Consider the following 13590-nt stretch of genomic DNA (forward strand, 5'->3'; position numbering starts at 1 on the left):
TGGTGTTTGGACAAAATTTGTAGGAGTAATATCATATTTTTGTGCAAAAATTGGCCTCCTGGTGGCGCTATAACAGGCCAATCCGAAAAAGGTTGGTCTTTGGCATCCAGGGAGTGTGTTTGCTCAATTTTGCAGCGACCAGGCCAACAGTGCCGGAGATTAGCTGTTCACAGACACATTTTGTAGTCATTTTCCAAATAAAAATCGAAATTAATTGTTGAAAAAACAATGTATTCAACTTAAAATCTTGCCTATAATTTGACCAATTAATCATTGAAAGGTTACTGTCACATCTGTGTAATACAACGCTAAACGAGCGGCTGCACAAATCGGCATTGTTAGGGACAACGGTTTTGCGATGCGTGTGTCGTCAGACCAGAGGTATGTAAGGCTATTTTCTGGATCAGAGCTTCCTCAGAAGCCGACGGGTCCCCGCAAAACAAAAATGTTTCAATCGAACGCTTGCAACAACGACCTGGTACCGGACTGGACCGGGACAGAGGAGGTCAGCACCGGCACCAGCATCATGGCCGTGGAATACGACGGCGGGGTCGTGATCGGGGCCGACTCCCGCACCACCGCCGGTCCGTACGTCGCCAACAGAGTGACGGACAAGCTGACCCCCGTCCACGACCGCGTCTTCTGCTGCAGGTCCGGCTCGGCCGCCGACACCCAGGCCGTCGCCGACGTCGTGGCCTACCGGCTGGGCCTCCACGGCGTCGAGACGAACCGGCTGCCGCCGGTGGAGACGGCGGCCAACCTGTTCCAGAGGACCTGCTACCGCTACAGAGAGGAGCTGACCGCCGGGATCATAGTGGCGGGGTGGGACAGGAGGAAAGGGGGCCAGGTGTACTCCGTCCCCTTAGGGGGGATGATGGTGAGGCAGCCCGTGTCCATCGGGGGAAGCGGGAGCACGTACGTCTACGGCTTCGTGGATTCCAACTACAGGTCCGGGATGAACAAGGAGCAGTGCGTGCGGCTCACCGCCACCGCCCTGGCGTTGGCCATGGAGCGGGACGGCTCCAGCGGAGGGGTCGTCCGGCTGGCGGCCATCTCGGAGAGCGGGGTGGAGAGACGGGTGCTGATGGGGGACCAGTTGCCTAAGTGTTCTACGTACTGAACAGTGTCGCCAGATGGGGAACGTTCGGTTATCGTACCGGAGGTTCGGAATGATGGTATTTTTAACCCATTAAGACCTGAGGTTTTTTTAAAGTTTTGAAATTTTGAAACATTTTGAAAAAAAAAATCTAAAACATTTTCTTTCAAGATTTTTTTTTCAAGATTTACTTACCGTCTGTAGTACAGACTACAGACGGTAAGATTATCGTACAAATACGATAATTATCGGGGATGTTTCAATCCCTGTATCCTTAACCACTACTCGAGCCTGCCCTATATACGTCCTTGTACACCGAATAGCAAAAATAGCACGCCCACATGTCGCAGAGACCATTTGGAGGCCAGACTTTCACGTCGGTCATGTAGGACGTCAGCACTATGATGTCAGTCACATTTGGTCTCATCATCTCCATATTTGGGTGTATTTGGCCGCAGGCAGATAGCCAACATCTGACTACATTGTTGCCCCACACCAGGTTCTGGACAACTGCTGATTAAGACCGACTTCACTCTCGACACTGCAACGCCGCTGGGTCCTCAACAACATACATGCCGAGGTTGACGTTCTATTGGTTGAAGGGTTCTCGACCAGACACCATCCACACTCTGTCTGCAGAAGGTCTGTGTTTTCTGCTAGCCTCTTTCAAGAGCCAGGGTCATGAAGCACATTTTAAAGAATTTCAATAATAAAAATAAAAAAGTCCAGAAGTTTAAAAAAATAGCAAAAATAGCAGAACTACAAGCTCGAACCCCTATTTGTCGTACAAAAAAGTATATAAGGGATTAAGCAAGGAAACGCCAGCAGTTATTAATAGTTGGATTTTTTTTTCTTTCACCAGATTAAAGGGAGAGATTATGTGTATTAAAAAAATAGCTTGTCTCTTGGTGTGAGGATTGTATTTTACCTGTCCACTACTGACTGACTGGAGCCACTTTAACTTAAAGGGACAATGAAGTATGCCTTAAGCAAGCCATTTTCATGAGGTTTGAGGTGCTTGTGGAGGCTTCTGTTATGCCCTGGACATAAGCAACTATGCTGACAATGTGTTTACGCACCTCGTATATGAGGAAAGTACAGGGAAATTAACTGCCAAAGATCTACCAAGCTCTCGACGATGTAAATCTATGAAAACCTTTTCGTCTACATTTAATCCCAAATAGGGATGCCACTGAAGAAAGTGCCTAGTCAGCAACAATGTGTTTCCAGGAGAAGGTACACTGTGTTGAGTGAAGTAGAAGGTTTCTGCAGGCCTTGGGCGCACACAGTGGAAGCAGTATAGACAATCTGACAGCCATATGGATGATTCAACAAGGTTCATTTGTCATGAGCTCATACTACTATGTATGTAGATTCAAGAAGGTTCATTTGTCATGTGCTCATACAAGTATGTATAACAAGAAGGGCTATTTGTCTAACCTGACACCGTCAAATGGAAGAAAGCTTGCGACACACATTTAGTTTCACAGCGTACTTGCATCTGAGACTCCGGGCGCAGAATCGATGACAGACAGTTTTTTTTTTTTTTCAAGCTACTAGGCAGGTGATTGGATGATCCCGCCCCTAGCAGCCGCTGATTGGTTCGGACACGCAGTGTTCGGCCATCTCTACTCCCTTCGCAATCCCAGACCTCCCTGAAATCAAATGCAAATGAAATTTCCGGAGGGAGGGGGTTTACCAGGCTACTATTTGTCACCCGCTCATACAAGTATGTAGATTCAAGGTTTATTTGTCACACGACTCATACACACACGTATGTAGATTCAAGGTTTATTTGTCACATGATTCATCCAAGTATGTCGGTATAACTCACCCAACAATGGCGCAATGGTGCAGGTGTTGGCCGAGCTATCCAACAACAAGCAGCCCATGAGGACAACCTTAGTGCGAACCCAAGAGGCTTTATTCTGCCAGCAGCGAAAGAGCTTTTGAAGAGACATTGGCTGAGGAGAGGTACTAGAGTCACACGAGCCAACCTCCAGGGGGTGCAAACAACTCTGAAATGCCTCTATACTGGTGACCAGGCTCTCAGCGGCCTCGTGGTTAGAGTGTCTGCCCTGAGATTGGGGTTTCGGAGTTCGATCCCCGGCCGGGTTATACCTACCAAAGACTATAAAATGTGACCCGATACCTCCCTGCTTGGCACTCAGCATCAATGGTTGGATTGGGGATAAGTACCTGCGACATACTAATATCATGTCCAGTGGGTGTACTTGTACATCAAGCTAAGGAAACAGGAGATAACCCCTAACCCCTAACACCCTATGGGCCACATGGCTCGGCAGGGTGGGCAATGCTTACTTACTGGTGACCATGCATAAACGCAACCGGCATGCCATATAAATATGTGACGTGTCGCACCCGGGGTGATAAGAGTGAGTTAACTTATTTTATTTCTTCTCCATAATAAAGGACAAAAGTTTCGTCCATGACAAATTTCCCACAGCACATCAGAGGGAATGCAGGCATTAAAACCACTGCGCGCGCACGCACGCACGCACGCACACACGCACGCACACGCACACGCACACACACACACACAAAAGTATATTAATTCATGTGTTCGTCAATTTATTATTATTATCAGTCTTACCCTGCGGTACATGAAAGCTCCTGTTACAGTCATGGATCAACTTCAACCTGGTGTTTGCACTTTCTCCATTTATGGTCCGTACATCTATATAAAAGTTCAGATTTCAAATATAAAGTGCTTACCCCATGGCCACGGATGTTACAATTATGCACGGGACTCTCAAAAGTACCCGTTTATTCTGTATTGTTCAATAAAAAGCATTTTAATCCGATCAGTGGCCATTTTCTCATAATGTATCAGAGTGCATGCAATACACCTACCAACCGATAGGGTCGCTCAGTTGAAAGCATATGGAGAAAATGGCCACCGATCAGATTACAATGCTTTTTATTGAACAATACGGATGATACGGGTACTTCTGAGAGCCTGTACATAAATGCGACATCCTTGGCCATGGGATAAGCACTTTATATTTGAAATATGAACGTTTATGTAGATGTACGGGCCATAAATGGAGAAAGTGCAAACACCAGGTTGAAGTTCATCCATGACGGTCGTGACAGTCGACCGTCGTGTATCCATGGCTATTACTCCCTCTAACATTTCCCATGTTTTTAGTTTATTGAAATAACACATTTGTCCAGTGCATAGCCTACTGCCACAGGCTCAGACAGACAGACAGACATGCTGTCAAAAAAAGAAAGTCATGCTATTTTCTTTTCAAGCTCTTGGGAGATTATACCTCGAAGTTAACAAAGTATGGGGGCTTAAACTTGCAAACTGGGTGACTTGAGTTACGGTATGCGTGCACAACACACTGATCCACTGGGACTGTTCTCCAAGTTCTTATCAAGCTTTCCCCCTGAAACACTGGCTTTCGGAATGTATTTGTAGCAGCACCTCTGTTTTCTAGAGTTACCCTACTATACATCAGACAGCCTAGGTTATGAGTAGTTATAGGCTATTCACTAGGAGAATTTGTACAAATTGAACACTTGGCAATATACAGGTACACAATAACAAATAGCATGTACAATTAAGTGCATGAAAATAACATACTCCCCACACAAAACAGAGCTCTCTCAAAAGTAAACAAAGTACCAGTAGCAAGTAGAAGAGTGCAATGTCCTTTTGAACTCAAAGTAACAAAATAGTCGTTCCTTAAATTTCTAAAACAATTGCTTCTTTGTTCCTCTGTTTTAGTTCATTTTTGTGTGCGGAAAATATCCATTTCAAAGTCTCTAATAAGCCTATAAGTAAAAGTGCATGACATTGTGTTCTGACTTATCTGATGTGAATCCTTTCTGTAGAGATGAACTCCAGATGCAGATCCGTTGGCAACACCGACTCCTACTCTAAACTGCTCACTGGGACAGGATCCACATCACGGTCAAGGATGGCGGCGTGACTCTGAATCAAACAGAATACACGGTTACAAAGTTACAATTTAATTGACTTTTAAGACCTTTTTAACACAAAATGTCTTATATAAGAGGCAAACTTTGTGAAAATAGCCGATCTACAAGCTCAACGCCTCGTAGTGCGAGGCGTTGTGAGCTTGTAGATCGGTTATGTTCACAATATATATCAGCGGAACGAGTCAAACTAAATGTAATGCCTGCAATTCCAAGTGCTTGCCGGGGTGGGTGGTCCCCAGTTCAAACATGATTCTTTTGGGGGGTCGCGGCCTGATTTTTTTTTTGCCTAAGTCAAAGATAATGGGACTCAGGCAAAATAAATTGGCTGGAGTAAGTGCCTTACTCCAGAAATAATTTGGCCTAAGTCAGGTTTACAATTTTCAAAACACAATGTTGGCCTCTTATGTTACATAACTGACAAACAACGTCATTTGTGTGTCAATAGTCACATATTGTTATAAACGTTTTTTTGTTTTCTGAAAAAACATTTTAACATGATGTTCTGTCATCCAATCATTTCAACATGAGACCTCATCAATTATTTTCCTTATTGAAACTATACAGTAACAATGTAACAAAATTATAAGAGTCTTGCAAGGCACATTTATTTGTAGCCTATAGCAACAAGGCAATTTAAAGTGCTTTCTATAAAACATTAAGACTTTAAGACACAGAGCATTAACCACTTAAACCCCAGAGCCCCCCCAAGACACTAGTCTTTACGAGGTCCCCACCCGTTTTTGCTCTACACTAAATATATTTGTCAATAATAGCCGATCTACAAGCTCACAAGACGTCACAGCGAGCTGCCACGTGAGCTTGTAGATCGGCTATTTTCACAGAATGTTCTTACCAGAACATTCGGCTAGGGCTCAAGTGGTAAAATAAGGCTCCAGACATCCCAAAACAAACTGGTAAGGCTACTTCTTGGCCTCAAACATACAACCCATCTAACCCCTGCTCATTTTGCTAGGGTTGGATGGCTCAGGGTTGAGGTCAGAGTATGGCAACTTGCAATGGGCCTGGTCTACAAGATTCACAGCAACATTGGGATACCCATGTACCTGTCTAAATACTTCAAAAAGGTAAATGAAGTCCACAATCACAACACCAGAGACAACATCATAACCACAACACTACACAATACACCATATACACAATAGCCAGGTAGCATGCTAGGATAGTTTGGTGGGTGCACACACTAAACTCCATTTAACAGCTTTTAGTACTTTTCCTGTATTATTGTTCCTTTAACACATAACATAAGTGAGTTCACAGCACAAGGTTAAAGGTTAAAATTGTTCTTAATTTTTAAGTTGCAGGGAATGTTTTTGGCAAATGTTTGACTGTTTCTTTCTTTCTCTTACCACAGTGCTTCCTGGTTCTGGGCAGTGACGAAGGACCAGAGTGGAGCTGCAGGCTGCCTTATATAGTGCCTGCCCGTTGTAATGTGATGACACTTTAAATGTGTTAAATGTGAATTGTAATGTATTTAGACATTGGAGAAATAACTGGTTTGTGTGTAAATTGAGGAGTCAATTTAAGATTGGTATGGTCCAGTGGGAGGGGCTTAGCCTTTAAAATAAGGGTGCCTACCACCACCCGTGAAGGGCTGCAGTAGAGAGCCGACCTAGTGCCAATCGGGCCAGTATTATATTATTTTGTGATTTATTTTGTTTTCCCTGGACTCACTGAAAAAAAGGTGAATAAAAACACTTGCTTTTGCATCAACGGACTGAGTTTGATTCCAGTGTTTTTGGCATATAGTACCCACACTGGGACAGAGTGTGACACCCACTGATCATGTTCAACCCAGATTCGGCACAAACAAGGGAATGAACTCGTTCTCATGCTATGCAACAAAAATGTGGAATGCCCTACCAAGAGGAGTAAAGGAGTGTAAAACCCTACTCACTTTCAAAACTGCCTTTAAAAAACACCTTCAGGAGGCTGCAATTCCAAACTGGCCCCTGTCAAAGTCTTAACCTACCCCCCTCCTCCTCGAACTGTCTATTGTACGTATTTCTTGTTTTTCATACCAGTCACCTGTAAGCTGATTGTATGACGTTCTGCATAGTAGTGTATATTTGTCTGCATTCTTAAATGTCATCATTATTTGAGTGCGTGGGGATCTCATTTTTAACTAGAAAATGTGCTCCTCGGAGCACAGGTCTCCGCCAGGTCAGGTAGGCTATTGTGGCCTCCTGGTGGCGCTATAATAGGCCAATGTGAAAAGGGTGCCATTTGTTCTTAGGCCTTGCACGACAATTGGACCCTGACTGCATTCATGATTTGAGGCATTTTGTTAAAAACACTTGTTTTGCTAAATTAGACCTGCTGGTGGCGCTATAACAGGCCAATGTTAAAAGGGTGGCATTTGTTCCTCAACATAGTGTGAATGTGCGTGCAAAGTCTGACCGCAATCGGACAGTGCGTTCATGATTTGCGGAATTTCGTTAAAAACAAGCCAATAATGCAAACTTTAGATGTCAATCTTAGCCAATCAGGATAGAATATGAAAAATCAAACACATCCATCTTGATCACATGACTATAGAGATCATGTGTACCGATTTGCGTGAAATTTGGATAAAATTGGAGTAGTATAAAATCATGTGTTTTACATAAGTCGACCTCCTGGTGGCGCTATAAAAGGCAGATGTGAAAAATGCAGGGCAATGGTTTTTTGTTGACCTCTAGGGAGTGTGCATACAAAGTTTTACACAGATTGGTGCAGTTATAGGTAAAAAAAAAACCTAATAGGCCTGTTATAGCGCCACCATGAGGCTGATTGGAAAATTTCACGGAAATTGCATGCTGTGTTCATGATTTGAGGCATTTTGTTCAAAACAGAGCACTCCTGCAAACTTTGGAAGACATTTTTAGCCAATCAGGATGGAATAAGAAAAATCTGAAAGACCTGTTTCGTTTAATGACTTTAGAGATACTGTGTAGCGATTTGTGTGATTTTTGGACAAAATCTGTAGGAGTAGTCAAAAAATATGTTTTGCATAAATCTGCCTCCTGGTGGCGCTATAAAAGGGCCATGAGAAATATTTGCGGCAGAGGTTCTGAATTGGCATCCAGGGAGTGTGTGTGCACAGTTTCGCTGCGACCGGGCCAACGGTGCCTGAGATTAGCTGCTCACAGACAGATGGACGGACGGACACACACACGGACACACGGACGGACGGACAGGGTGAAAAACATACTCTCTCGCCATGCCTTTCGGCCTGGCGGAGACAATAAGTCTTAAGTCTCTCATTTAATGTGCTTTTATGAGCGATCCAGTTTAGAGGACCCTGTATTGTGAATTGTACTTCCATGTACTGTTTCCATGTCTTTTCTAAATAAAGTATTCAATCAATCAACGTGGTTAAGAGTATTCAAATTCCAAAGTAGCGAGCTTGAAACGCGGCGCAAAGCGACGCGTTTCGAGCTTGCAGATCTGCTACTTTTAAAGCTTTCGAGTGACGCTTTAGTGTGATCATTGATCGAGTAGGGCGTCAATTTCCCAAAAAAAAACACAAAAAGTTAAAATGTGGAGATAAGAGGTTTCTGCCTGACAGCAACAATATAATAATGGGGGCAAAAAAAGTTTCAATAAAAGAGAAAAACATGAGCCACACTATAGAAGCCACTAGTGGCCGTGCTGCCACCCTGTTGGCCAGAGGGTGGCACTAGAGCAAAGGTCACGGGGTTGTAAAAAAAAAAAGAGGGTTCTCTTCCTCCTTTACAAAATGCACCAATGGATGCAATATCCTTGTTGTCGGGCGGAAACCTCATATCTCCATATTTGAACTTTTGTGTGTTTTTTCCTAAAATGACTACCCTACTTGATCATACTACAGCCTCGCACAAAAGCAACAAAAGTAGCAGATCTACAAGCTCGAAACATGGCACTAATAGCGACGTGTTTTGAGCTTGTAGATCTGCTACTTTTGCTGTTTTTTGCATTTTAATCCTGAAAAGTAACAGTTTTGGACCGACAGAGACTATATAGTATAAAGGAGGTATTATTAACCCATTAAGACCTGGAACGCATCTGTGTCACTTTAGATTTCTTTGGGCTATTCAAAATTAGCTGATCTACAAGCTCATAGCGCGGCACCGAGTGCCGCGCTATGAGCTTGTAGATCTGCTATTTTTGAAATATCTTGACTTTTTTTTTTTTTGTTAGATTTTTTTTTTCAAAAAACTTTTAGGATTTAGATTTTTTTTAAGAATCGCCTCTTAAGTTAAATGTTTTTTTATTTAAAATGTTTAAAGCTCTACTGTATATTCCGTTTGTTCAGTAACAGGTCTCCCCATCTCTCCAGTTATTTAGTAAACAGAACATAGGCCTACATTTTCAGCTAAGGATACCAATTTCATCCAATCAGGAGAGAGAACCCCAGAAAAGATGATTACCAGCTTCAATGCTATAGTGTTCCCATTGCATTTAGTTTTCCTACAAATGTTTTGCTGTTTTTTTGTTTTGTTTTCACCACTTCCAATTCCACTGGTTTATTTGTCCTATACATTGGTGTAAAGTAACTATGTACATTCACTCAAGTACTGTACTTAAGTACAATTTTGAGGTATTTTTTTACTTTACTGGAATATTTCCAATTTTCAGTACTTTTACTTCTAGGGTTAGGGTTAGGGTTAGGGTTAGTTACTTTGTAGATTTTGATTTAGATTACAAAACATGAACATACATTAACCACTTCAGCCCTATATACATTTTGGCCATTTGAAAATAGCAGATCTACAAGCTCACAAAGCGTCGCATGGCATATGAGCTTGTAGATCTGCTATTTTCAAAAGATTTGTATACATTTTATGTGGGACATTCTGCATGCATACTTTCTACTTTTGGTAGCCTAGCTACTCTAAGTACATGTTGATACCAATCCTTTTGTACTTTTACTCAAGTACATTTTGAATTCCGGACTTTTACAGAGTGTTTCTACATTGCAGTATTGATACTTTTACTTAAGTACAAAATGTGAGTACTTTTTCCACTGATCCTATATGAGTTGAGTTCTGTTCCCTCATGTCCATATTTGGGAGGTGACATGCATTTGCAAACTGCCCTGACCAGTAGCCTAATAAGATGCAAGGCACACACACACACACACACACACACACACACACACACACACACACACACACACACACACACACACACACACACACACACACACACACACACACACACACACACACACACACACACACACACACACACACACACACACACACACACACACACACACACACACACACACATAGATCTGAGGTTTTCCCAAACTTTGCTGCTACTATACTGGTTCATCAAGTATGACAATTTGTAATAACATTCTCCTTTGATAATATTAGGCTATTCATAGCTTGTTTTCAGTATTTCATTTTGAGTAGGCTATTATCTTTTTTTTTTTGCACTCATAGGCCAGTGGTGTAAAATAACTAAGTACATACTTAGCTACAATTTGAGGTGTTTTTACTTTACTATTTCCAATTTTGAATACTTTTACTTCTACTCCACTACATCATAGAGGCAAATATTCCAGATTAGCAGATCTGCTATTTTCAAAAGATGTTGTATAATTTAACTTTTGAAATGGGACATTCTGCATAATGAGTACTTTTACTGTTGGTACTTTAAGTACTTTTACTCAAGTAAATGTTGAATACTGCACTTTTACTTGTAACAGCTAGAGCATTTCTACATAGTGGTATTAATACTTTTACTCGAGTAAAACATTGAATACTTCTTTCATCACTGGTGGATAGGCTAATGAACTATACTTTTAATCTTACAGTATCTTAAGTCATCAGATTCGTCCATATGGAAGTGCACCACGCACACACCTAGCTATCAACTCGGTGACACGCGTTCGCGTGCGTGAGCACGCGCACGCTGTGCCAGCCGGGCTGCATTCCAAAGCTATGAAAACCAGTTGAGAAGCTGTTGATCATCATCACGTCCCCATGTGGTGGAAAAAGTAGGCCTACTCAAATGTTTTACTTAAGTAAAAGTATCAATACTGCAATATATAAATACACGTAAAAATCCGGAATTAGAGTTTTACTTGGGTAAAAGTACAAAAGTATTGGTATCAAAATATACTTAAAGAACAAAGCATTCATTCATTATGCAGAATGTCCCATTTCACAAGTTTTCAAAATGTATAAAAATCATTTGAAAATTGCAGATCTACAAGCTCACAATGGCACTGTGAGCTTGTAGATCTGCTATTTTCAAATGGCCGAAATGTATAGGGCTGAAGTGGTTCATGTATGTTTTGTAATAATAATAATCAAAATCTACAAAGTAACTAGTAACTAAAGTTTTCATATAATTGTAGTGGAGTAAAAGTATATTAGCCTCTGAGATGTAGTAGAAGTAAAAGTACAGAAACATGGAAATACCCAAGAAAAGCAAAAATGCCTCAAAATGGTACTTATAAGTACTGTACTTGAGTACATGTAGGCTACTTAGTTACTTTACACACCAGATATTTGTGATGTTTTTAACAATCATTTTATACTAGCTGGTCATCTATTTGACAGACAGTCTGTCAATATTGCGGTAGCAGATCATGGTGATGAATCAATCACTGACAATTCACTCGACCTGTCCCCCCCATGTTTTACATTTAGACGAATTACACATTCTGAGGTTTTAATTGCACTTGCACAAATATGCACAAAAAAAATCAAAGGGTGCAGACGATATTAGCCCATATCTGCTGCATCTTAGTGCACGTTTAATTGCTGCACCACTTACCCATATATTTAATTTAACACTTACATCAGGCTCAATTCCCGCAATTTGGAAAGATGCACAAGTCATACCACTACACAAGGGTGGTGATCAGTCAGATCTAAATAACTATCGGCCAATATCAAAATTGTGCTGTCTGGCCAAGATCCTTGAGTCCCTCGTCAGTTCACAGCTACGTGCATTCCTGAACACACATAACATACTCCAACCTCAACAGTCAGGTTTTAGACCAGGTCACAGCACTGTGACAGCTACAACTCTTGTCACAAACAATATTCTAACCGGTCTAGATAATCACCAACACTGCGCAGCTATTTTTATAGATCTCTCTAAAGCATTCGACACCGTGGATCATCCTATTTTATTACAAAAGCTATCCTCCATTGGCTTGGATGACCTATCTGTCAGATGGTTCTCCAATTATCTGACGGATAGAACACAAGCTGTTGTAGCTGATGGTTTTAGATCTAGTTCTCTATCTGTTGGTAAAGGTGTCCCTCAGGGTTCAATTTTGGGCCCCCTTTTGTTCACCCTCTATGTTAATAATATTGCACTCCCCTCCCCGCAATGGGATGTCCATTTGTATGCGGACGACACAATTTTATACAGCATTGACCCAACGCTTGAAGCGGCCACTGCAAATTTGCAGACTGCCTTCACTAGGTTTCAAAGGGCTCTAATTCAACTTAAGCTTGTCCTGAACGCTAACAAAACAAAATGCATGGTATTTTCCAGATCTCCAAACACAAATTCCTCTACTGGTGTCTACACTCTTAAAGGTGAACAAATTGAACTGGTCTCATCTTATAGGTACCTGGGCATTTGGCTAGATTCCAAGCTCTCATTTAAGATTCATGTGGAGAACCTAACCAAAAAACTAAGAGGGCAGATTGGTTTCCTCTACAGAAACAGGTCTTGTTTTTCTTTTTCCAGCAGAAAAACTGTTATTCAATCTGTCATAATGTCTGTGTTTGATTATGGTGATGTGCTATACATGCATGCCTCAATCTCTACACTTAAGCCTCTTGAAGCAGTCTACCACAGTGCCCTACGTTGTATCACTGGTGATGACTATCACACCCATCACTGTATTTTATATGATAAAGTGGGTTGGTCATCTCTCGCAGTACGCAGAGAGCAACATTGTATTCTTTTTATTTATAAGGCCTTGTGTGGCAAGCTTCCTCTATACCTTTCTTCGCTCTTAGAACCAAAGGTTTCTGGACACTCAACACGTTCACAAAGACACATTAGATATACCAGTCCACGTAAGAAAAGTGAACAAGGAAAGAATGCCTTCATGTATTATGCTCCACACAAATGGAACAAACTTCAGGACTCTCTGAAACTGGAGCGATTGGTCTCAATGGAGACATTTAGGGTACTTCTCGAGGACACATTTCATAGTAACTGCACCTGTTTCATGTAACACTGTTTATTTGCTTCTGTGATGATTGTAATATGATTCAAATGTTTGTTATTGTTTTTCATCATGTATAGTGTTATATGCTGTTATCAGGGCGTCCCTGAAAAAGAGAGCTTGCTCTCAGTGGGCTCCCCTGAATAAATAAAGGAAAGAAAGAAAGAAAGACACCACTGCTCTACAAAAACCGACGATCAGAGACCAGTTGGACGAGACAGGAGTGTTTTTGTTAAAGATGCGCGTCTCATTCCTTCCACCGAAACCCTGCCAGCCAGGTGCGTCTCTCTGCTTAGACAGGATCTGGTGATCACTGTGACTAGAACTCTGA

General features: G+C 41.8%; 1 protein-coding gene across 1 annotated transcript; it reads left to right on the forward strand.

Annotated features, from left to right (window-relative positions):
* Positions 1-445: 445 nt before the first annotated feature.
* Positions 446-1120, forward strand: LOC308086738 (proteasome subunit beta type-6-like; the record flags this gene model as incomplete). The annotated part of the gene is made up of 1 exon (XM_080430386.1): positions 446-1120. One exon carries the CDS (start codon positions 446-448, stop codon positions 1118-1120), a length of 675 nt encoding a protein of 224 aa, XP_080286512.1.
* Between the last annotated feature and the right edge of the window lie 12470 nt (positions 1121-13590).

The sequence above is a fragment of the Gymnoscopelus braueri genome, assembly GCF_963280865.1.
Source record: "Gymnoscopelus braueri genome assembly, chromosome: 6".
NCBI classification, from domain to species: domain Eukaryota; kingdom Metazoa; phylum Chordata; class Actinopteri; order Myctophiformes; family Myctophidae; genus Gymnoscopelus; species Gymnoscopelus braueri.